Raw genomic sequence first — 24,506 nt, 5'->3', positions numbered from 1 at the left:
TCTTTTTTTTTTTTTTCACATTTATCATTTAAATCGCATGATTTTTCGATAGATTTTGTTGTCGTTCAGAAAGAGTCGTGTGCTAAGACGTGTTGTCGTGTTCTTTCAATGTGTTACCGATTTCATCGGTATATAATAATAATAATAATAATAATAATAATTAAATTTCCTCCAAATTTCCTGAGATACCTATTTTAATAGTTTAATTTATGGACAAGATAAAAAATCAATTAAATAATAATAATCTTTCGAGACATCGTTTTAATTAACATGCCACAATTTGTTTACTTCGTAATCGGTTATCATTGTCGTGAATTTTTGACTGGCGTGTAGAGAATGATAGAATAAGTTTAGATATATTGACCAACGACGAGTAAGAAAAATATTCTTGTATATCGATCATTCATTTTTTCATTTCTTTACTTCTTTAGTATTATATATTCTCGAAACGAATCCAAAATAAGTATAGTATAACATATAAAGTAACGTTTCGAGAATATGATCGATCATTTAGTTGCGATCAGAAAGAAAAAACATAGGTACATATATACATTGTACATGTTACATTACGACAAAACCAGACCAGACGAGACGAGACGAGACGAGACTTTTCATTTCATTTCATTCATTTCATTTCATTTCATTTCATTTCATTTCATTTCAATTCAGTTCATTTCTTTCCTTTTATGCCCTTTTTTTTCTTTTGTTGGTTAATTAACATCCTTCTAAATTCAACAAATCGTACGTACCGAGTTGGACGATAATTTTTTTTTTTTTTTTTATGAACATTTACCGTTAACTACATCACACAGACATATTTTTTTTTGGTTATTTTTTTTTACTCTACTTTTCCTCGTTTCGATCTTTTCTTTATTATTTTTATTTTCTTTTTATTTTTTTGCTTTTTTTTAGTAAATTTGTTGTTCGTCCTCCAAACAGAAAAAAATAAATTTTTGTTGATTTTCTCGTTGCTATATTTTTCTTTTTCCCTCCCCATCGGTTTCTTATCAAACATTGATTTTAATTCGAACACGTGATTATTTTACACAGGACATTGGGATTAATTGGCGTTAAATATCCAGAGAAAAGATATTAACGAGCTAAATTCTTTTCATTCATCATTCGTTCGTTCATTCGTTCATTCATAACCGTTGATATTATCTTCGACCTCATATCTTAACCTGTGCATTTAGTAGATTTTTATTCATTAGAGTGATGCCAACATTTTTATGATGTGGCGAATCGTTGTTTTTGTTTCTTTACGAAGTCGAGGGCTAGCTTATCACCGGCTCTCGTTTCCAAAATTTGAAGAATTGGATGGTCTGAAATAGAAATCGAGAAAAAAATATATATTATATATAATCGATAAATATTACTACAAATTAACAATGCATTAAAAATTAAATAAAAAATCTAGATAATATATTTTGGTATTTAACCACAAAGTTTTACATTATAAAGGATTATATTTTATATATTTATACTAATTTTGTTTTATATTTATATAGGATTACATTGTATTAATATACAGTAATTTATACAAATATGACATGCACCTAATATTTGATTAATATTTTTTCTATTAATAAATGACATGAAAATCATTTGAAATGAAATTTTGGAAAATTTACTCTAAACGTATACTACTTACTTCGATTTTTTTGGTGCATTAATGGTAACTCAGTATGTTTGAGGCCATGAAAATTATCTATACTGGTATTAGTGTCAGCTACACCGGGTATCGTGCTTAATCCCAAAAATGCTTCACCAGCAAAATCGTTAGCTGTGAGTACATCGTGATCCATTACGGTGAATAATACTATAGCATCAGGACTTTGACACTGTTCCACGCTTACCGAACTTTATTTTAAACAAACAATTCAATAGTATTATTCGATAAAATCAAACCCATCGAAAAGAAAATAAAAAACTAAATATAATCTATATAAACTAAAACTACAAATTCGTAAACTTACAATTCGAAGCACTCGTCGAACATCGGATTCAAAGTTCTTTTCTTAACGTTAGTTTGTTGTTCAGCACAATGCTCGAAAACTTTTCGTGGTAATAATTCGATTATCACAAATGGATCGCTAAAACCATTTGGATCTAACGGTATTACGTCTCTAGCATTAATCACTTCCACGCAAAGCGAATCGTGATTTAAATATGCTCTTACTGTCAAAACACCATACTCGGATGTCATGGTATTCATTTGGTCCTATACAAAAATTGTGAATAAAACAAATTCAAATATTTAAGGATAATTCGTTGAACAATTATTTTCTTCTTTCTGACATGAATTATTATTATTACCTGCAATCGTTGATAATAATAACGATTTATAAGATAATTCGTATCCATTGTATGATACTTCAATCGTTCATCCACATTTGAATAATTTCGACTATTAAGTATCCCTAAAGGTAGACCCTTTTCATCCGCATGAAAGAATTTGGTCAATAAAAGAAGCGCTTCGTGCAATCTTTCGTAAAATACGGATGGTTTGTCCTAAAATAAAATCAATGTTTAATATTATCATTATTAATTACGATCGATATTTTGAATTATCTTTTATACAACGTACTCCTGCATTTCCATCCATTTGGTTGCTCAATTCACTTAATACTACTTCCCAAACGTCCTGTAAGACACGCGTAAAATTGACTGCTAAAAGGGCTGAATTAAGTGCAACCAAATGCACATCTAAATATTCCAATAACGGATTGATTGCTTCGGATGTCGGTAAACTGTCCGGTGACCAGGCAAGATGAAACATTGATTTCTTCAAAGACGGTCTCATCTGAACGCAACGACAACGATTTTATACAAATTTGTGTGTGTGTGTGTGTGAGTCTGATATCGAGCATTTTTTTTATATATTTATTATAATAAATTAATAATAAATTAATAATAAATTAATAATAAATAAAAATAATAAATAATAATAATAGAATAACTATTCTATTATTATACAGGGTCTTTCACCTAACTTGAACACCTTTTACCTTCATGCCGATTCTCGAAACAATTTGATTAATGTAAAGTAACATTTGTCCGGGTGTTTGTTCCAATGGTAAAGTCAATGCATTTCTCCATTGCACTCGAACAGAATCTCCAGCTTGATTTTCCAATTCCGTTAGAATTTCCTCAACCTGAAGTTCTTCTCCCAGATCTAATAACCATCTTCTTACATATTCTAAACCATTTAAAGCTACGCACATCTAAACAAACAAACAAAAAACACATTTATAATATATTAGTAAAATGATAATTGAAAGTTTATCGTTTAATGTCAATTTATGTATGATTGTAGAAAATGTATACAGTGACAATCAGATTTTATGTCTACGTGTAAAAATAATTAATATGGGGAAAAAGAAAAAGTGATAAAAAAAAATAAAAAAAAAAGATTTTTCAAATATTTTCTAAATTATATCGAAAATAAATTATCATTACAATAAATTTATACTCGATTAAATATTTGTTGACGATATTATGCGAATAATATATAACATACTCACAAATTTTATTAAAAATTACTATGATTCGTTTAAATAATATAAAAATGTTCTACTCGTTCAAAATATTTTCTTTCAATGAAACAATTTGTTTCTGATCGATTACCTCATCCGTAGTTTTGTATGGTGTCTGGTCGTCGTAATATCCACTTTCCGTTAATTTTTGATGGATTATTTCGGCATAGTAATTGGCAGGAGTACAGATAGCCTATATAAGAGAAACAAAACTTATACATGATTACATTTAAAACATTGTTTTGAATGAAAATAAATCGAATAATTTCATTAAATCACTTACATCAATAACCTTTGAAACGAAACTGTACGATCCAACGAGATCTGGCCATTCTAATTTTTTCCAAAATTCTTTGATCTATAAATATTTAAAAACAAATTATTTAAAAATATGCTCATTATCGTATTAAATTAAAATACAAATTATTGAAGTAAATTACCTGATAAAAGCACGCAGTTGCATCGATTGCAGATGTACAATGTTTGACTATAAAATCACCGGTACATATTCGATCCAATTCCGTAGCTCTTCGAATTCTTTGAACTGCTTTCAATTTTGCCAAATCCAACCATTTGTCAACAGCTGGTCTAAATAACTCGTAATATTTGCAAATTATCAGAGATTTCTGATCGGATAATGGTAACTTTTCCTTCATACTGAAAATACAAAACAAAAATTAATAAGTATTTTATAAATTATTATTATTATTATTATTATTATTACATTGTGCGAATCATTAATGAATATACCTGACAAAATTTTGCAATGCCAGATAAAACTCAAATATCGGTGTCCCAATTTCTGCGCCAGGTGGTAAAACGTAATCAACATCGCTGTTTTGTCCATGAATTTGAAGACAAGCTGTGGTGACTCTTGCACCGAGTTCATTTTGAATCTGTCGAATTATTTAACGATTAATATTTTAATCCATAACGATCGGTAATTTTGTTTCTTTTCGATTATCTCGACGTGTAAACAAATATTTCGTATCTGTCGCTAGCTACATGAAATAATAAAATAAATCCTAAGAAAATTGATTGATATTTAATTTAAAGAATAATTCTATTTAAAAAATAATAATTCTCAAATTTGTGGTTTATTAACAATTATTAATAATTATTCATTTAAACGAAACAATAATAATTAGTTAATAAATATAGATATTATAATAATAATCTAATGAACAATATTAGAAATATCGATTATCGATTGAAAATATTTGTTTTATTGTAAAAAATGTAATATCACAATATCGTGTTTCGTGGTAGAAAATTAGATTAATAATTGAAATAGGTAGGTAATGCAATTTTCAATAAATTCATGCATTCGCTACTAGCATGCATATCTAAATGACATACGTGCAGCACATACTGCAGTGCCAGTGTTACCTAACATTTATCGAGGAAATAAGTGAATTTCCGCTGAAAAGAAAAGAATCTTTAAAAAGGTTTAAGCACTATTCTCGTGTCGATATGTAATTTGTACATTAGTCTCTTGATGTCTTGTAAATGAAGACTTTGCATTAATAAACTACAATGGTAATGTAATAATATTACGTTACAAAGAAATAATGCTATAGTAAAAGATAAAGTGGTTTTACTAATGTCAAAAATATCATTATTATATTTTTTCTTCTTCTTTGTCTTCTATAAAATTCTATTTCTTTGAAATTGCATGACCACAGTTATACAGAAGATGGATGTCACAGGGTCGACAGGTAATTTATAATACTTTGACATCTATAGGAAAATATTGAAGAATATGGAAGAAAGAAAGACAAGGAGAGAGATTAACATTTTGTTAATCGACGTTAGAAAAGTACCTCGGAAGTGTTCTCCATGTGTTTCGTCACGTGTTCCGCCAGCTATGAAAAAACATTATGTGTACAGTCAAATAATTATGAACCGATGGACAAATAAACTCTTGTGAATCCTTTCATTTTCTTGTACACGTCAACGGTACATAATCATTTTCTTAAATATCGCAAGCTTTTTATATCTTGTATAGTAAATATATGTATGTGTATATATGTGTATGTGGCACGCATATGTGTACATTATTCAATTTTTGTAAGTATGTAATATAAACATCGATCGAATCTATTAAAGTAACGTCACAATATCGTGCTTTTCTTAAATTATTGACGTAATAATTAAAATATAAAATTATTTTATATATATATATATATATATATATATAAGAAGAGAGAGCATATAAAAATACGATCGATGTCTGCGATCAAAGCGTCAAAGCCAAACATAGCACATCGAGCTCGACGAGGTTCAAAAAAATGATAATTTTATAAATAACATCGTGTGTTTTATGTGGTCACGTTTATAATTTTTTGTTTTTCGCTGTGACGTAATATACCTAATAATCTCAAATAATTGTCATCATTGATATTAATTACTTTCGTATTCTAAATGCTTACCAATTTTTCCAACTGCTTGTATACTATCGAAAAATATGGTACACCGTTTGTACTGAAAGCAAAATATTTCAAATATATATATATATAACGAGTTAATCAAAATGTAAAATACACTTTCTGGTTCGATAAATAACGTAAAATATTATACAGGTATCTAGCTTACCTTTCAAAGAGGACATTATAATACATACGACCCTGTTCCAAGTCGACCAATAGTGCCGTGACTAAATTTGTAAAATCTTGCAAGACACGATCCGCATCTTGATCAGGTTCTTGATCGTGATACATTGTTTGATGTCTTACGTTCTCATACCTAGAGATTACAAAATGTGAATAATTTGAAGAGTAATATTTTATAAAGAAAAAAAAAAAACATAATATTAGGTTGATGCATATGAAATGTCGGATTTTCCTTAAATGTGAACGTTTTCTCTCTCTCTCTCTCTCTCTCTCTCCTCCCTGTTTTCCTTATTCTTTTATTTTTTATGATATGAATTCAACCGATATTCGTGTAATTTTGTAATAATGCTGCTAAATCTGCACGCAATATAAATCAGGCGTTTGGGAAGAATACTGGTAACGATCGAAAAGTGCATCGTTGCTTTGAAAAACTTCAAGACAATCTGAAAAAGTCCATATCAGAGTTTATTGATTCTAAAGATCGGAATTTCTAAAAGACCGACATCTGTGCATTATAATCTCGTTGAGAAAAATATATTTAAGCGAACGGAGCAATATTTTGATTAAATAAACAGCTTTTGAGAAAAAGAGATATGCAGTTTCAAATATTCACTTTAAAAATCCGACATTTCATACGCACCAACCTAATATTTTTCTTATATCGATTGAAATGTACCACTCGAAAGTTCCCTTTTTAAGGGCTGTTACAATTTCTACCCTTATTTCCTTGTTAAATGGACAACACAACGAAAAAGCGTTCATGTTTGATAAAAGACCCAAACATCTGTAAAATAAAGTTGAATAAATGTATTGATCAATTCAAATCCAATTGTAAAAGAGAAGGAAAGATTTTTCTTCATCGGTTGGTATACTCAAATAAATTATTCAAAATTCACCTGAGTAAATTTTCGAGTTTGGATATCGATGATCGATGCAATGGTGGATATAACGTACGATGTTGTTGAATTTTTTTCAATGATACTTCTAAAAAATCATTGAAAGAATCCGCCAGAGATTGTTCCTCGTCTCGCGACGACGACTCCGTTTTTTTCAAATGCCATAAGCTATCCATTTCCTGAAAAATAATGTTAGTTAACAAAATACTACCATCAATTAATTCATTGATCCTTTCGATCGATCCATTTCGTCCATTAAATTTTGTCTAAGCTCACTTTAATTGTTTAACTTTATTTATTATTCTCTAAATATATTTATTATAGTCTTTTTATTTATACTTATCTTTATTATTATGTATCTTTTTTATATTTTAATTATCAGTATTATATTTATATTATCTTTATATTATCTTTTTATCTTTCTATATTTATTCTGGTTACGTAACAATGGGTAATCCCCGTAAATGTTTCAATAAACATAATAAACAAAATCAAATTATCCAAGCTTAACATTTATCATTAACAATATTATTATAATCAACGGATTTAAAATGTTAACCTGAAGAAGGCGATGCAAAACTTTCATATCGACACCTGGATGTTTCGAACTGGCGATCCATTTGATCATTGTTTGTTGTAATTCCGTGACGTCACCTTGCACAGCGTGTTGATGAAGAATTGTCAGTGCAGTTAATGGTAATTCACCTGTGAAGTTTTCCTACAAAAAAAAAAAAAAAATCGTGTAAACGATTGACGCAAATTGTTTGAAATGTTTGTAAAAAATTCATCGAATACCCCTTGCTTGTTCATTTCGTGATCAAGGAATACGGTATAAAGTCTTTCCTGTTGTCTAAGTTCAGCCCAATTATCTTCTTCGGATGTTCCTCTGTCTTCCCGTGTGGATAACCACAATTTTAATTTGATTCTACCTTGTATGTTACTCCTTTGCGTTCTTGCCTCGAGTCTATACCAATTTTCCAATCCTGTGCTTGGAATATCCTAAAATATTTCACGAAAAATCAGATAAATTCAACATATTTGTCCTTGCCATTCGATTTCGTTTGACGAATATGGGGTTCTACCTGAAGTGGAATATTCACGCAACCTAAGAAGTCATCTTGACTACCGGAACGTGCGCTTTGCGCTATTTGTTTAAAAAATCTTCCAAGACCTTTAACACCTCGTACCTCGTTTAATTTACTTACGGCGTCGAATACCGAAGATTCGTCGTCGTGGTCCCTAAAAATTCAATTAATCATTTTTTCATAATTTTTTTTATTTTTAACTAATTGGTAACTGTTTTTTTTTAGTAGGTGAAACCTACTTACGAAGACATACCATATATCGAGATGCAAGATATCCGTGCTGATATCATCGATGTCACTGAAATCAAATTTTATATCGCAAATCATTTCAGAAATTCATCTGTTTAATTGACAATTTTTCATTTTTCATTTTAATACACAATTATTCATTTTATTTAGATTTTTCATTATACGCGTAACATTGTGAAAAATATTATTTCAAATTATTGAAAATAATTCATCAATAAATAAAAGAAAAGAAAAAAATGAGTCTGAATACTTTAGCGACAAACCGTACACAAATTCGAATTCAAATGAAAATAAATAAAAATACAAAATGTAAAAATGATAAAAAATTTACAAGCGAAATTTTTCTCTCCATTGCGGACTCAATGTGTGCGGTTTCACTGTGGTAGCGCGAATAAATTTGGCAGGAACCGCTCCGCTAAAGGATTCTCGATGTTCTCGTCTGGTGGTATGCTCTTTGCGTTTGAATGATAATCTGAAACTGACAATTCGATAAACATTCCGTCAATTTCATCGGAAAATACTTTCTTTTTTCTTTTTTTTATCTTTTTTTCTAACAACATATTGAAATAAATAAATGATTATTTTTCTCACAAAATGTTTAATCGTTGTTTCACCATAATTCCAATTTCGGCAGGTATTATTAAATTATAAGATAGAAAAAAAAATATACAAGGTGTACACAAAAATGTAGAAACGAAATTATAAACGTTGCTAATGTTCTATCTCAAACACTCTATGTCCACTAAAGGCGGTATTAATTGTGCTACTCTTTCTCTCTCTCTCTTTCTAATACCAGATGGCGTAGCTAAACAATAATAAGAGAAAGAGAGAGAGAGAGAGAGAGAGTGAAAAGAAGGGTGAATCATAGTACTACATGTGTGTTAGTGCTTTCGTTTGCTATATACTTCAAGTTACTAACATGTAAAGTAAGAACAGAAGTTGTTACATCCGGTGAACCTTTTGTTATCACACGTTGCATTGTCTCTTCGTCAAGAGAGTTTGTTCGAGATAAATATTCGCGCTTTGTACTAAGTTCGATGATGTTACACGAAGCCGTCTTTCGTGGATTAGATATTTTAACATGAATAGTCCTAGAAATATCCTATTAACGGTCCCCCAGTTTTCTCCGTTGCATTATATGTGCTGGTAATTATGACAGCCGAACGAACGCGATAAGTCAAAAATGGAAATTAAATTAATAATATCTTCTTTATTTTTAATATATTATTTTTTTTTTTTTTTATCTAATCCAATGTTATAATTATCGTCACATATGTATGAGCTTACGTATGTAATAAGTAATCGCATGGATAAAAATTCGATTAGAAAAATATTATGCTTGCTAATATGATTAGTTTTTTTTATTTATCGATTCTATAGAACAGCAGTCAAACAATGTGGTAAAATATTGATCTTTGTATATTTATTTTTTTGTAATTCATTTTTATTTGATTTATTTCGTCTCTCGGTTTACATCGATCTTACCTATGATGTTTTCGTAGCTTTTCGTGATGAGAGTTATCGTTCTCACCTCCATCGGATAAAGCACGAGCCGCTTGTCTCGGTGAAGCTGGAGGCGTGTGAGGAGAATGAGCCGACAAATTTGTTTGCGGGCTCAGTGGTGCGCTCGTATTGCCTGGTTGTATGCCCAACATACAGTATGGATCACTGAAACCTATCGTATCGAACCAGTAGTAGTAGCCATACCCTTGTTTTCTTTTTCTACGAATATTCATTATTAAATTTAACGAATTAATTAATTTACCGTTTGCGTCTTTAGCTTCTAATCCTTCAGCTTCGATAACTACTACACTTAGAACCACGATAGGGGGCTATAATTTGTACGAGAAATATTATTAATATATCTTATTATCTTGTTCATTTATAAACTTTAGCAACATTTTTTTTTGTAGATAATACGACCCATTTTGTCGTACGATAATATTATATCGTAGAATTCGTGAAAAGATTGGATGGGCCTGGGTAGCTCAATGGATAGCTCAATGGATAAAAAACAGTCGCCCGGAAAGCGAAAGATCCGTGGGTTCGAATCCCCCGGTCCAGTCGGTCCAACGGCCCAATTTTTCACGAATCCTACAATACTTTCATTGTTTCCGATTGATTATTTTCATTTCCGAATAAAAATATAAAATATAAGTTATGCAAGCACACAAAAGGGTTGAAAGGAAACTAAAGAAAAATGAAATAGAGCAGCAACCTTCTCTTTCGAAGCAATATCGAGGTATCGTCGATGTTGATCCTGCGGTATACCAAACGCTTCCTGCGCGTAACCATAAAGGTCTTCTTTATAGTGAGCGTACTGACCCGTACTTGCTCCAACAGTGTTCGCGATCGTATACAGAACTTCGACGTATAATTTTTCGATCTGAACAAAAGAAACATATACGTAGGTATATCACATTTCTAAAATTGAACTTTGAAAAAAGAAAAATAGAGAGAGAGAGAGAAATGTTTTTTTTTTCTTTTTTGCGCTAAGACCTCTTCTTTGTTGATTCGACGAGAATGATAAGAATTTATATTGACATCCCCGGAAGACGGTGGTGCATCCTTGGCACGAGCTTCGACTTCTTGAAGTGCCACCAGTCTACGATTTTCTTGTTTCCACGATAAAGCAGTGAAACTCTCGAAAAACGAGCCATCCGTTTCTTGAACACTGGAAACAAAAAATCACTCGAGTTGTATATGAATTTATATTCATTGAAAATTTGAAATTTTATGTAAATTAAAGAGAATAATTAAAATATGAGATTAAAATTTGATCCGTCGTTACCTTTTTTTGTCTACAACGATACTCGTAATTATCCATTTTTATTTCTTTCCGTATTTCGAAAGCCAATATTGTATTAGTAGTGCCGTTATATCAAATTTAATCTACAAATTTCAATTTCATACTTTAACTATTCGCTTCTTGTAACTTCACATAATATCTAATGTTAACACATGTAATATAATTATTTTTTAATTTTTTAAAACAAAAATAAATCCACACTCGACATTATATTTCCATAACGGGAATGTCTCGCGCACCTTGCGTCAAACGTACGCCCTAATGCACTAATTTATTCCAAGCACCGATACCGCCGCAATATATACATCGTACTACAGTCTTGTTATTAATAGACAACACTCTCTCCCTTTTGTATATATATTTTGTATATATATAACGCATTATAAGACCATGGACTGTATTTGTTCTTTTAAAAGCAAAATACCCACGTGATACTTCGTGCATTAAATTTGTCGAGGATTAAGAGACTCCTCCTATAGTTATACTAAAATAGGAAAATATAAGACGTCATTATTTTTCCAATTATTTTCCTTCCTCGACGACTGAATTTTTTTATTCGCGTAATCATAAACACGAAAAACGTTTGCTCTCTTCTAACGAGAACTTTAGCGCGGTTTTTTTTTTTTAACACGTTACATAGAACACTTTCCGCGTGGGGTGTGTATACGTCCCACGATTATACTATTGCATTGTTTTTTTTTCAGACGTATGCTTTCTAACGATTAAAATAATCCAAAGATCATCATAATTATCAAAGAATGTATGAAACAATAACAATGCGATTAATTTATTTTTCTAGGAATTAGTTTAACAGACGGTTTACCGAATATTATTCTTCATTTTACGATGAAAACACTGAAATGTTCAGATCGGAAATATGATTAATTATAAACGAGCGATATCATTTTTTTAAATTTACAAATTGATTTATCTCGCGAACATATAAATTTTTCATTCAACAATTGAAAATAATCATTTTTGTCATCGATGTTTATATTATTGAAAATTTAATTTAATTCATTTTAATAGTAGGCTCGATGTTACGTAATATTGTATCAATCATTCTTAATCTATATCAAATAATTTGAAAATAAAATAATCTAAAGCTAAGCTCTTTAAGAATATATAAAATCTTCGAAATCGCAATTCGTATCACAATTTTTATGTGATTTTCGATGAATGGGCATTAAATAAAAAAAAAAAAAAGAAGGAAAAAAGAAAGAAAGAAAGTAATAAAGAAAGAAAGAAAGAAAGAAAGAAGGAAAAAAATAGATAAGAATCTCTTGGAAAGAATAGTCCGATCGTGCATTTATTTCCGTCATGTTCATAGATACAGTACTATTCCCCTAAGTAAATAAGAAGAATATCGATACGACCTCGACATTCTTTTGGTATTTTAAATCCGAATCGATTTTTCATTTCGATTGTAATATATATATATAAGTTAGCAACGTAGTCAGACTTTTGTCTCTCTGTCGCATTACTCGCTTTTGATATAAACGTATATTCATCGGTTAGACGACTGACTAGACTTCTAATAATCTTGTCCCTTCCTTTTTAATATTTTTCTTCGATCCTCTCGATAATATCTATTTTCAATGCACTCGCAAATATGATTTTCCTCTTTCAAATTCTTCTTCAAAATATCGTTCGATACAATACTGGAGAATATTGAAATGAACAGAATTACGAATTCGATTTTAATTTTGCTAATAGAAAAGGAAAAATAAACGAACGTGCATATCCGCTTCATCGTATTTTACTAATAAATAAATAAACAAAATATATATTTGAGTCGTGCGTCGTCTACAGGTCAAAGCAATTAAATACGCTTTTATACAACTTCTCGTTCCTTTTTTTATCTTTTTTTTTTGTTGTACATTTTAATTCCAATTTTATTACGAAAGCTTTTAATTGATATACGTATAACTTTTGGATTTAAAATAAATTGCTATATAATAATTTGACGTAAATCATTTATCAAATAACAAGGAATTTTAACGAAATTATTGTTGAACGATTTTATTTCTACTTATTTATTTTGTTTTGTTTTGTTTTTTTTCTGTTTATCAATCGCGATTTGACTATAATGAGATGTTTAGTTTTAAATGGAAATAAATCTAGCAACGTAAATAAGATAATTTTTCTCGTGTGCCATTATCCGTTAACAGAGATCTTTCTTGGAGATATTTTTTTACCAATTTATTACTAATAAAATAGTGATTAGAAATCGGAGAACGAAATAGATATTGAGTTGGATCGATAATTGTACGTAACTCGATTTCTTATGAGTGCAGTCGGTGTCGTATTACACGGAATCTGGTATATTTTCTCAGTTCATTCATGCCAGACGCGTCACGATGCCAGTTAAATTCATTATCCTAGACATTTGTTCATTTCCTATCCAGACAAATCTTACCGGATCGTCGCCTCAATGTCTATTGGATTACATTCTACCGAATTAAACTTCTTTCCTGATTACCCACTAACGTCTCTACGTATGTACAAAGAATTGATTAGTTTCTTTTTCATTTTATTCGCATTACTCGCATATTTGAAATAACGTTGAAATCATTCGTATAACGAAAAATATAAAAGTTGGCAAACACTTTGAAAGGATTCAAATGACGTCCAATCAGTTTTTCTTGTATGCGAGGAAATTTAACAATTTTCAAGATCAACATTTTGTTTCTTTTAATGGAATATAGAAATATTTTCTTTTTTTCTTATATTATAGATAAGAAGATCATTCGATCATTCATTATAGGCTTTGTGCTTGATTTCTAAGAAGCTTTTTAATAACAAATAAAAAAAAAAACTTTGCGATATTCCAAATGAAAATATTCGAATTTGAGGGGAATGGTGGCAGAGCTTACCCGGAAGTTGCTTGTATGTCGAATTCTGGCCAGGATGGTCTACGACGACAAAACATGAGTGGCGGCCGATCCGAACTCATCCCAGCGGTACTTCGACGAAAGGAACCGACTCTTCGGGGTGAAGGGGAATTTCCAGAACTCTGACCGCAAGCAGAACCACAGACCACCAAACCATCATTCGCAGCGGCTGCTGCTGCGGCAACAGGATGAACGCTCAATCCTGACGGAACCGAGCAGTCGAGAGTACGTCTTCTTGAAAGCGAACGAACTTGCGAGGATGAAGAAAGTATCGTTCCTGGCGGTGGAACAACCTAAAATATTAACAAATTTCAATATGTCGTAAGGAACATCAATATTTTTCATTATTATATATATTTTTCATTGATAACGCAACTCCTTAATCGTTAACCGTAAAGATTGTTCAAATCTTGATCTAAATTCTCAAATCTGAAATTATACGTAAAAATTGTTAATCGCGCATTAATCGCGAATGGAAATGTCAGGTAAATGTAGGTTTTACAAATATTTCATTTTACGAAAAGAATCGACATTTTTTAAATCTTTATATTTTTCTTTTTAAGTCAAAGTACCTATCTCGTGAGAATTATGATCCGATAAAATACATTTTGTTGGGATTTCCTTTTTTCTTTTTTTTCCTCAGTAAAACCATATATTTATCTTTTAACACAGTGGTGGTAAGTTGGTATTTCTCGAGATGAATTCAACGGCGCGTTATATGAGGTCATTTATTATAAGGAAATGTTAAATTTGTAAGTTCGTAAGAAGAATAAGCATGTGCTCCTCTCTAGTTGCCAGTAAAACGGGATCTTCAAATATATAACTGTGGAAAACTTTAACTCGTCGGAAAAGTATCTGGTATAGGTACCTAGGGAATACAGCGAAGAGTTGATTGATGCGTACTATTATAAATAACGTAAAATATTGTCTAGTTTCTTGCCATTAAATTGCATATTAACACTACATTTACCAAACCTTCTTGCAATTTCAATTGACATGTAATTCATTTTCCTTCCGTAATAATATCATGACTTCTGTAACTGTAACTAAAGAATCAGTTTTATGAACTTTATATTATCTTATATAAAATTTGATATTCGTAACAAATATATTTGTTGCTATTGCTATTTTTACCTCCCTAATTGTAAATACTTTTTTTAAAGACCAATCATTTTAACTGGTTTTAGTAGAAATAGGTATATCAAAATAAGTACTAAATCTAGTGTCAATATATATGACTAGTAAAAGATTGTAAGTTATAAGAAAAAAAAGTAGCGAAATTACCTTGGGAAAGCCATGAGGAGTCGGCTGATGTGTACTCGAATTGTCATTGACGATACTTCCGCTAGAACCGCTTCTACCTGTCGTACCAGCCGAGTCCTCTCGACTGAAGGAGAATCTCTTAGGGCTGAGATTGAAGCTCGCCACACTGTCGCTCACGTATTGCTGGAGAGAATTGAAGAAGCTCATTTTCAAGATTTCTTTCCTTCTCTTACTCTTCCTCGCTTGCTTCTCTCGTGTCGCACTATTCGATAATTTTCAAACTACGATAATCATTTCGATCGTTATTTTCGATCGAACGATCGTTCTCAGATCATTCAACAGATTTTCTTTTTTACGACGACGACCACGACGACGATGACGATGACGATGACGACGACGACGACGACGATGACGATGATGATATTGATTCAATCCAAAATCCATCAACACTTTCCTCACTTTCCGTTCTTCTTCGTCGACATTGAAGCTTCATTCGAGTTGTCCCATTTTCTTTCGAAAAAATCATCTTTCCGAGAAATGGTAAATCATTGGGGCTCGTCTGTAAATTCAAATTATTCCGAATGTCATCGATGGGTTAAAAAACAGACAAGTAAAGTATTCTTTCTTTTTTCTTTTCCTTTTTTTGTATTTTGTAAAAACTGTACTCCTAGATGTATCATTTTTATCCAATGGTAAAAGCATATTTTATCATAACCGAAAACCACTAGACCATTGAAAAGGATCTGAATTGAATACGGCAAGGTGTCTTCCTTTGCTACCGGGAAAATTAAATTAGGCAAGAATAACGCGGGCACGTTATCGTTGCGGTTTCCCGTTCTTCTAGAAAACGTATTACGTGTACAAATGGAAATGCAAATGAAAAGAAGAAATGAGATCTTTTCCGTTGAAATGGTTAAATTATAATTTAAAACGGTTACTGTAGTATTGAAATCTTTTTTTTTTCTCTCCTTCAGTTCTCCGCTCGAATCCAAATTAATCTATTATTTATTTTTCTTTTTTATTAAGTTAAATTTTCTCAAATTTTACCATCGTGATAAAAACTTATTTTTTTAAATAATTATTGTCCGGTAAAAATTGAAAGCAGAACACGTTTACGTGTAAACAATAAAAAGAGATAAAAAGATCTTTCTTACGCTTGTTAAATAATATCAAAATAAAGCGTAAAAATTATAACTTTCTTTTCTTTTCGCTTATCAATACCCATACCCAAGAATAGTTGGGTAATGTAATTGGTAATAAAGAATTTTGGAAGTATCGGTAAACTTGAAATGTCTCTGGAGACTCTATAAATAAATCCCAATGCACTAATCCTACGTGAATGTAATATTTTCAAGTTTATATCGAAGAAAAAAATTCGACATAAGAAAAAATATCATCTCCTTTGGTGAAATTCAAGGACAGTTCGTAGGATAACAATGACTTCCGTATAAAATTGATATCAATCTAGAATATTTTATCGGTTACGCCCTTATCGCCACTTTACAGAACAGGCATCGATTTAACGCAACGATAAATTTCTCGACCATGTAAATATCGATAACAGCAGAACACTTCTATCGTTCTTCTCGTTTCGGATTTTCTATTAAAGAAAAAAACCAAAAAAAAAAACCAAAAAAATTGTAATAGCGTCGCGTTTTTATACAGGATTATGAACGCAAATGAAAAATGACTCTACGCGTTATTATTTTATAATAATATTATTTACAATAGACCGCGTCGAAACAAATTGTCATTTGTCGATTGGGAAGCTGGGGGGGGGGAAGTTATTTTCTTCCCTTTCTTTTGTTTTTTTTTCTCTTTTCAAACGATTAATTAATTACATTTCCCGACAGATTTCAATGAGAAAATAAAATTATCCCATAATATTGGAAAAAAAGTTAGTCAACTTTGTTTAAAAGTTTCTTCAATACGTATGTATATATCTACTCATCGAGGTGGGGGGGAGGAAGGGAAATAAAATACTCGGGATAAATATTTAACGTTAAAATGATTCCCTTCAAAGCCCGTGAAACGGTTTTCCTTGATGAGTCTTAAAGACTCATTGCGTTAAACGCAATATGACAAACTAATCTCAAACTTGTCGCGTATAAGTTGTTCAAAATTATCAATTATTATAAAAGTCATATGCCAAGTTAAACGCAATACTAATTCTAGTCGTAATTTAACGCTCAATTAAATGAACGTCATTTTTTAATGTCTTTTAACGGTTTAGCGGTTAAAATATCTAATTATTATACCTAATTATCTTGACGCATGCCATGCATTGTTTCGGATGTTCATAATAATATTACTATGTTCGTGCAAATATAAATCATAAAATGTAAAATATTTGTCTTTCCTTTTCTCCTTCGTTATTTTTTATATTTTCAGTTTCTTCTTCTTTTAAATTTTCCAACATCGAAAATAATGGCATTTTTTTGTCGATTTTTCGAATAACAGTAATGAAAATGAAAAGAAAAGAACGATGAAGTGTGGTGTCTTTCGATCGGCAAGAAAATCGATAAAGAACCATTGACTAACCAACCACTCCATCACGTGGATTTACACTAGTACTAGTCTACGTTTACTTTACCATCTTCATGACCCTTAGCGATTTTCTAACATTGGGTCTACGTTGATCTTAAATCGTAATAAAAGATCGATAACAAGACAATCTGAGAACACGAGTGTTATACGTAAGTTTGTGTGTTCCTGATTCGATAAATGAAAAAAAAAACGAGAAAGAAAAATAAAAATAGAAATAAGAGAAATCATTTGATCAACTCGATAGAAAATATTTTGTTACGCGTATTGAATTGTCGATTATAATCGACAATATATAATAAGATATTTATAATAATATATCGATCATTTTGTTCCATTATGAATTGCCATAATTTGTAATATACATAGGTGGATGGGTTTCAAAATTTGGAGAGCCTGACGTAGAAACAATATATTTTTTTTCTTTTCTTTCGGTCAAACTCGCTTTTATTTAATAGACAAAAAATAATAATTTTGTACTTTTTATAGAATTTGCAAATTTTGTCGACCCCCCAACCCTTTATTTATTATTTATAAATATTATTGCATATATCATTTATTTGGACTCCGTGAGTTTGAAATAATCAAAACCCACAATTCCGTGAACGTGATATATCGATCGACGTAAAAAGAATCGATCACTCGTTGTTGTTCCTCAACTTTGTTAATTACAGAATATGAATAGGTAGAAGTACAAGGTTGTATGAAAAGAATAACAAATAATACGAAACAAAAAGAGAGAGAAAGAGAGAAAATTTACAACACGGTTATCGAGATCGTAACGATATCGAAGAATATTTTTCTTTTTTTTTACATCGTATTTGCTCGATCCCCATCTTTTTAATAACATATGATCTCTGTAAGAAATTCTGACTCGCGTGAGTGAAACAAGCATAATTATGAGAGGCATAATTTTACAAAGACAGTTGACTTGTATAATATATATCTTTCCTTTTCCAACTTGGAAAATGTAAAGTAGAGATAATAAATGTTTTAACCCGATTGACATAAAGTCTGAATGTTATACACTCGCGTGTATGTATATACATGTTTGTGAGAATGTGTGTGTAGAACTTGCAGAAAACTCAATAACTTAATGACTTTCGACAGCAATTGGATTTACAGTAAGTACTCTCTGTAAAACCTCTTACAACTAATAAAACCTTTCGTATTCTTTTCCGTTTCAACCAACGTAACTCGACACGAACTAGTATACTATATATGTACGTAAATATACAGGGTATCCAATTTATAACCATATGAAAAATATGCACAAGCGAATATAAATATATATATTTATAATATAATAATAATAATAATAATAATATATTGAGACCGTTTATATCTTTTTTTAATTCTCCCCGTTCTTGAAAACTTGGCAAAAAAAAAATAACCGAAAGAAAATATGATTATAGAAGAAAAAATAGAGAATAAGTTATTTTTATCGGTCGTTTTAATTCCCCTTTTGAGATATCGTCAAAGTTTTATAGGAAAATATTTTCTTCATATCTCTTAACAATCGAAAAGAATTATTTAGCTATCTATTTTTAGACGAGTGACGACCCTGTATATAGAAGTGTCCTACTCCTAAACTCGTACCACGTATTCCTAAACACGTTCTCTTAGAATAAGTTAAGTATTTGAGTTTAGTTCTATCGATTGGCGTAATCAATTTTCCTTTCAAAATGAAACAAGAAACTAGAGAAAATTATTATTATTCTTTTTCTTCTTATTATTGTTTTTTTATTAATTCTTTGTCGTACATAAATAATTATTCATCGTAGAAAACTAATAGGTGTGGAAAATAAACTAAGAGGGAAAAATGTTTTGAGCGAAAGACTACGACGACAATGGTCGCAAAATTTCAAGAGACGATTCTTTAACTTGCCGAGATTCCTCTTATCGATAAATTTGACTATCATTCTACGATCTAGTATATTCGTTCTAGAAAAAGGAAAGAAAAGGAAAAAAAAATAATAATAATAATAATAATAAAAAAAGAAGAAGTAACACGGCAGGTGACGTCGCGCATGCCAAGTCGCGTGTCCCCCTTTTCAGAAATAGCCAATAAGCGCTAGTAATTAGCAAGTATATTACGTTTCGAAGGTACACGAACCCTGCAATTACATTTTTTTCTTTTCCTTCGTTAGATCGTACGAGTGAAAAAAATAAAAAAAAAGACGAAAGAAAAGAAAGAAAATTCGAAAAAGAAAACTTAAACGCCTATCGTCAAAGTGCACAGTGCATAAAAAAAAAAATGATTAAGAAAGGTAAAAGTAATTACTTTTTCTTAGAGAAATTTCTTTTCCGACACACAAATTAAATCTTTTTTTTTTAGATAATTGAATAATTTTTACTATTTTATTTTTTCTTTTTTTTTTTCTTTGGTTTTCGTTCTTCTACAAAATGTCAATTAATCCTTGGTGATAAAATAAAGTGTATACCTTGTAAAAAAAAAAAAAAAAAAACTTGTTTTAACAAATTCTATTCTCTGTAATATTATGCATTTTAAAGGTCACCCATTGTTTCAACTGCAGTATTAATTCTACAACATTTTGAAAACATTTTCAAGAACTATGATATTTACCATATAAATTGATGTAATTCATGAAAATTTATTCATTTGATCTTTCGAATTTAATCAGAACGAAATATCTTTTAAGAGACTTGGCCGAACATTTTTATTATTATTATTATTATTATTATAATTTCAGCTGGAAGTAATCGTCAAATGGTTGCGCAAAATTCTTGACATAGTTATTACAACGAATTAACTTTTTTTTAATCCATTCTTAACGTTATTATATCGTACTTAATTGAAATTTATACGAATTTTTAATTCAATTTTGTTATTTTTTTTTTTTTAAACCGTATTAAGATTACTTCGAATGAATCGTTATACGTATAAGCGAAGTACGAGTCTTGTTTCGCAATTAGTTCAAATCTGATCGTTAAAAAAAATTCTTCTAGCGTTTCACCAACCCGATATACTCGAACCGAAAAACAAAAACAAACGGAAAGAAAATGACATTATCGAAAGAATAAAAAGAAAATAAATGGAATATCAAAACGTTCTAATTTTTCCCTATTGTTTGGTTTTTGAATCACGCGTCATTATCGATTCGTATCGTGCTCTCGTTTCATTCGTTGTACACGATATTTCAATGTATCAATCTGCCAATAATCGAGACAAAAAAATTAGGGAAATGCGGATGAACTGTTAAGCTTTCTTTAGAAAAAAGATTATCGGTGCTTAACGAATCCTTTCATAAATCGAACATTCGATAATTGTTAAACGAATGGAAAACTTTTTGTCTTTTTCGTAGATATCCTCGTGCACGTTCATTTATTCGTTGCTTGATATATCTTCCCGAGAGTTTTACTTTTTTATTTTTATTCCAACCCCCCTCCACCACTCTCTTCTTTTCTTTCGTACCTTTTATTTTTTGTAATTTACCTTTATTTTTTTCAACGGGCAAAAGATCGACAGCTGATCATCGTCTATCGCAAAATAAAAAGTAGAACGTAGTCACGCGAGGTTGTTGGAAAGACACACACGCTCGCAACGCGCGCGAACGTGCGTCAAAAATGATCGATATTTGCGAAGCTATACGCAAAAGTTTATCTTTTATTTTTTTCTTTCTTTCTTTCTTTCTTTCTTTCTTTCTTTCTTTAATAAACGAAGGTTTTATTACGTTCGTACGATGGAAACTATTTTATTCAAACTATTTCTGTCACGGTCCTGTGGACTTTTTTCATCAAAAATGTGTCTATTGACACAATTGCAGTTTCAATGTAAATATTTTGGGAATTATTGTCGAGAAATTATTTTTCTCGACAATTTTTGCTTTAAATTTGAAGATATCGATTATTTAATTCAACGAAGAAAAATGATTTATTAATAATGATTTTAATACGTTCGCGAACATTAATGTTTAAAGCATTCAAATTTCAAAGCTAATTATTTTGAAATTGATTTGATGTAACCTCAAGTATTTGTAATTATTATATCTGTAAAGGTTAATTACTTATTGATTTTTTAATATATGATAATTTTACTACCCTTATAAAATGTTTTAAATCCAATTTTAGATATCACAACTATAAATTCTAAATAAAATTAATTAATCTTATATATTAATATATAATATATTTAATATTTTTAATAAAAATTTGTCCTCGCTGAAACTTTGACTCTCCGCGAACGTGTTAATCGAAAATTTGTAAATTTCTTTTTTTTAACACTTTTCATCAAAATAATATAAAATAATTATTATAACTTTCGAGTCCAATCAGCATTAAGCAGTAGTATAATAAGTAGGCCATTATTATTAAGGTCAAGTAACGTCAAAGATCCTCATTATTGTATATTATAACTGTAACATTCAACGAGATTTCATCAAAATTAATGAAAAAATCATCGAAATTCATTACAGAATAGAAAGCTCGTTAACGATAGAGTAACATAACAAAGTATAAGTATCATACGCTTAAACCTGTTGAACGAACTTATCGATACGATATCGATAACACGTTTACGTTTCGTTATTCTACGTTACGTGCTTATTAGTATTTATATACTACGTACGTACGTGTACGATTGTTTGAAGAAACATTTGTTATCATCTTTAAATCAAAATTGATTATGTCCCACGATTGTGTTTGTTCGTTCGTGCGTATCCGTCGTTCGCACGGTTAAAAAATTATTTCAATAAATAATCGATTATACGATCAACAACAAAAACAAATATTTTCCAAACGTTTTCTTCGATATATATTTTCAAATTTATTTTTTCTTCTTCCTTTTGTTTTTTTATTTTATTCGTCGCCATCGTCACCCCTGGCCCTGCTCGCCCTCGTTTTTATCTTTTTTTTTTCCTCTCTTTATACTTTCTTTTTTTAGTTGCTTGCTTCCGTTACTCCGTAGGTGAATTTTTTTCGTCCCAATAAATCTTTCATTTGCATCGGTTTCGTGAGGGAGAAAAGGCGTATCGTATCGATATTGGAATACGGGTCCATAGTAGTAGCTAGCTTTAATGCAAAGGGTGCCTTTGGCGTTTGCAAAATCGAGAATCGATTTTACGGATCTAGGAATTGCATCGACTACGACTACGACGACGACGACGACGACGACGACGACGACGACCATCATCTGTCTATTCAATTTTCCTTTTTTTTTTCTTTTTTTCTTATCTTTTTTGCTTTTTTTTCTATCCCTCTTTTCCCCTCTCGTGTACTACGAGAGAACAGGTTTAAATTTAGAAATTTAATAGATAATTCTATCCGTTTTGTTATTTTTGTTTGTTCGTTTGTTTGTTTAATGGGATAGAAATTAATTAGAACGATTGATAAATCAAAAAAAACGATCAATAGGAAGGATCAAAAAGAAAGGAAATTTATTTTTTGGATTAACGATAAATGAATCGATAAAATAAATTAATTAATTAATTATAGAGTAAGTTAAATTAATGAATATTATTTTCTAACTAGCTTAATGAAATTCAAACGATACGAAAGAATCTGTCGACCCTTTGTAAAAGGATAGCAGTGCGTTGGCATGATCTAAGGAAATTTCAATTAGCGTATCTCCTCGAAAGCTGCCATTTAAATCGAATTAGTAGAACCCAAGCACATTTTACGCGTTTATTAAAATCAAGGATTACTTTATTTCCCGAACGAGAAACAAAAAATACCCTCATTTGCGATTCGAGAAAACGACGAAGTAATATGCGTACACAATTACATGCGTACAAATACACACACAAACACACACATATAATTAATCACCGTCGTTGTTAATCAAAATCATTTATCTCAAAACGCAGAATTTCGCGAAATCGTAAAAGGTAATAGGAGAAGAAAAAAAAACCAAAGAAAAAAGAGCAAGAAAAGGCCTCTAACGATCTGTAAAAAAAACGTTGCAACGAACCACAGGCACGAGCCTGAAAAAAAAGAATCAAACAGGGTTCGCGACCAGAAGCAAAGAAACAAAGAAGAAACATAAATAAAAGAAAGAAAAAACGAACGAGATAATCAGTCGTAAAGATGAAAAATTTCTTATACTCGAGTTACTCACCAAAAAAAAAGATAACTCGAGTTCGTGTGGGACGATCGTAGAATAAAATTGGATGCGTCCCAGTAGAGAAGGTTCGAAGAAACCTCTCGATACTCAAACGAAGGGCTAGGTATCCTAAGAAGAAGGGCTGTATCGCGGGTTTTCCGTGTTAGAAAACGTGTGTGTACGTCTACGCAGAGCAGCGAAGAGGAAACTGGAAGGTACGATCGTACCAAGCGCGCGCGTGTGCTCCCAATTTACGAATCCAGCCACTTGTAGCGCCGCCGCCAAAGCACCCCCACCACCACCGCACCTAGGCACCCACCTTGCCCACCACCCCTATTGCCGGTAAACAGGTGAGAAAGAGAGAGACGCGCGAATACCCTTCCAGAGGTTCGACCCTTTTCTTCCTTATTAGAACCCACTCTTTTATCATCTTCCCCCCCGCCCCTTTTGTCTCCCATTTTCCCTGCTTTTCTTCGATATCTTTTCTCTTCTTCTTCTTCTTCTTCATCTTGTAGTTTTCTTTTCTTTTGTTTTTTCTTTTGTTTTCTCTTTTATTT

General features: G+C 30.8%; 1 protein-coding gene across 2 annotated transcripts; it reads right to left on the bottom strand.

The window, feature by feature from the left end:
• Positions 1–982: 982 nt before the first annotated feature.
• LOC122513989 (BAI1-associated protein 3) lies at positions 983–24,221 on the bottom strand. Of its 2 annotated transcripts, XM_043630562.1 has the most exons (27): positions 23,965–24,221; positions 15,366–15,903; positions 14,064–14,374; positions 10,878–11,052; positions 10,597–10,764; positions 10,144–10,210; positions 9,864–10,053; positions 8,710–8,856; positions 8,383–8,427; positions 8,127–8,283; positions 7,840–8,043; positions 7,604–7,762; positions 7,045–7,223; positions 6,825–6,932; positions 6,132–6,281; positions 5,969–6,020; positions 5,360–5,401; positions 4,287–4,432; positions 3,977–4,193; positions 3,820–3,894; positions 3,628–3,729; positions 3,009–3,224; positions 2,588–2,803; positions 2,317–2,511; positions 1,977–2,221; positions 1,652–1,860; positions 983–1,322 (listed from the first exon to the last, which is right to left on the bottom strand). In XM_043630562.1, exons 2-27 carry the CDS (start codon positions 15,549–15,551, stop codon positions 1,228–1,230), a joined length of 4,056 nt encoding a protein of 1,351 aa, XP_043486497.1. In that variant the 5' UTR covers positions 15,552–15,903; positions 23,965–24,221; the 3' UTR covers positions 983–1,227. The 2 variants fall into 2 exon arrangements, with proteins under 2 accessions (XP_043486497.1, XP_043486499.1); XM_043630564.1 differs by lacking the exon at positions 5,360–5,401.
• Positions 24,222–24,506: the final 285 nt, after the last annotated feature.

Source organism: Polistes fuscatus, unplaced genomic scaffold (genome assembly GCF_010416935.1).
Source record: "Polistes fuscatus isolate 324 unplaced genomic scaffold, CU_Pfus_HIC Scaffold13, whole genome shotgun sequence".
NCBI lineage: Eukaryota > Metazoa > Arthropoda > Insecta > Hymenoptera > Vespidae > Polistes > Polistes fuscatus.
This window is presented reverse-complemented; position numbering and strand designations above follow the sequence as displayed.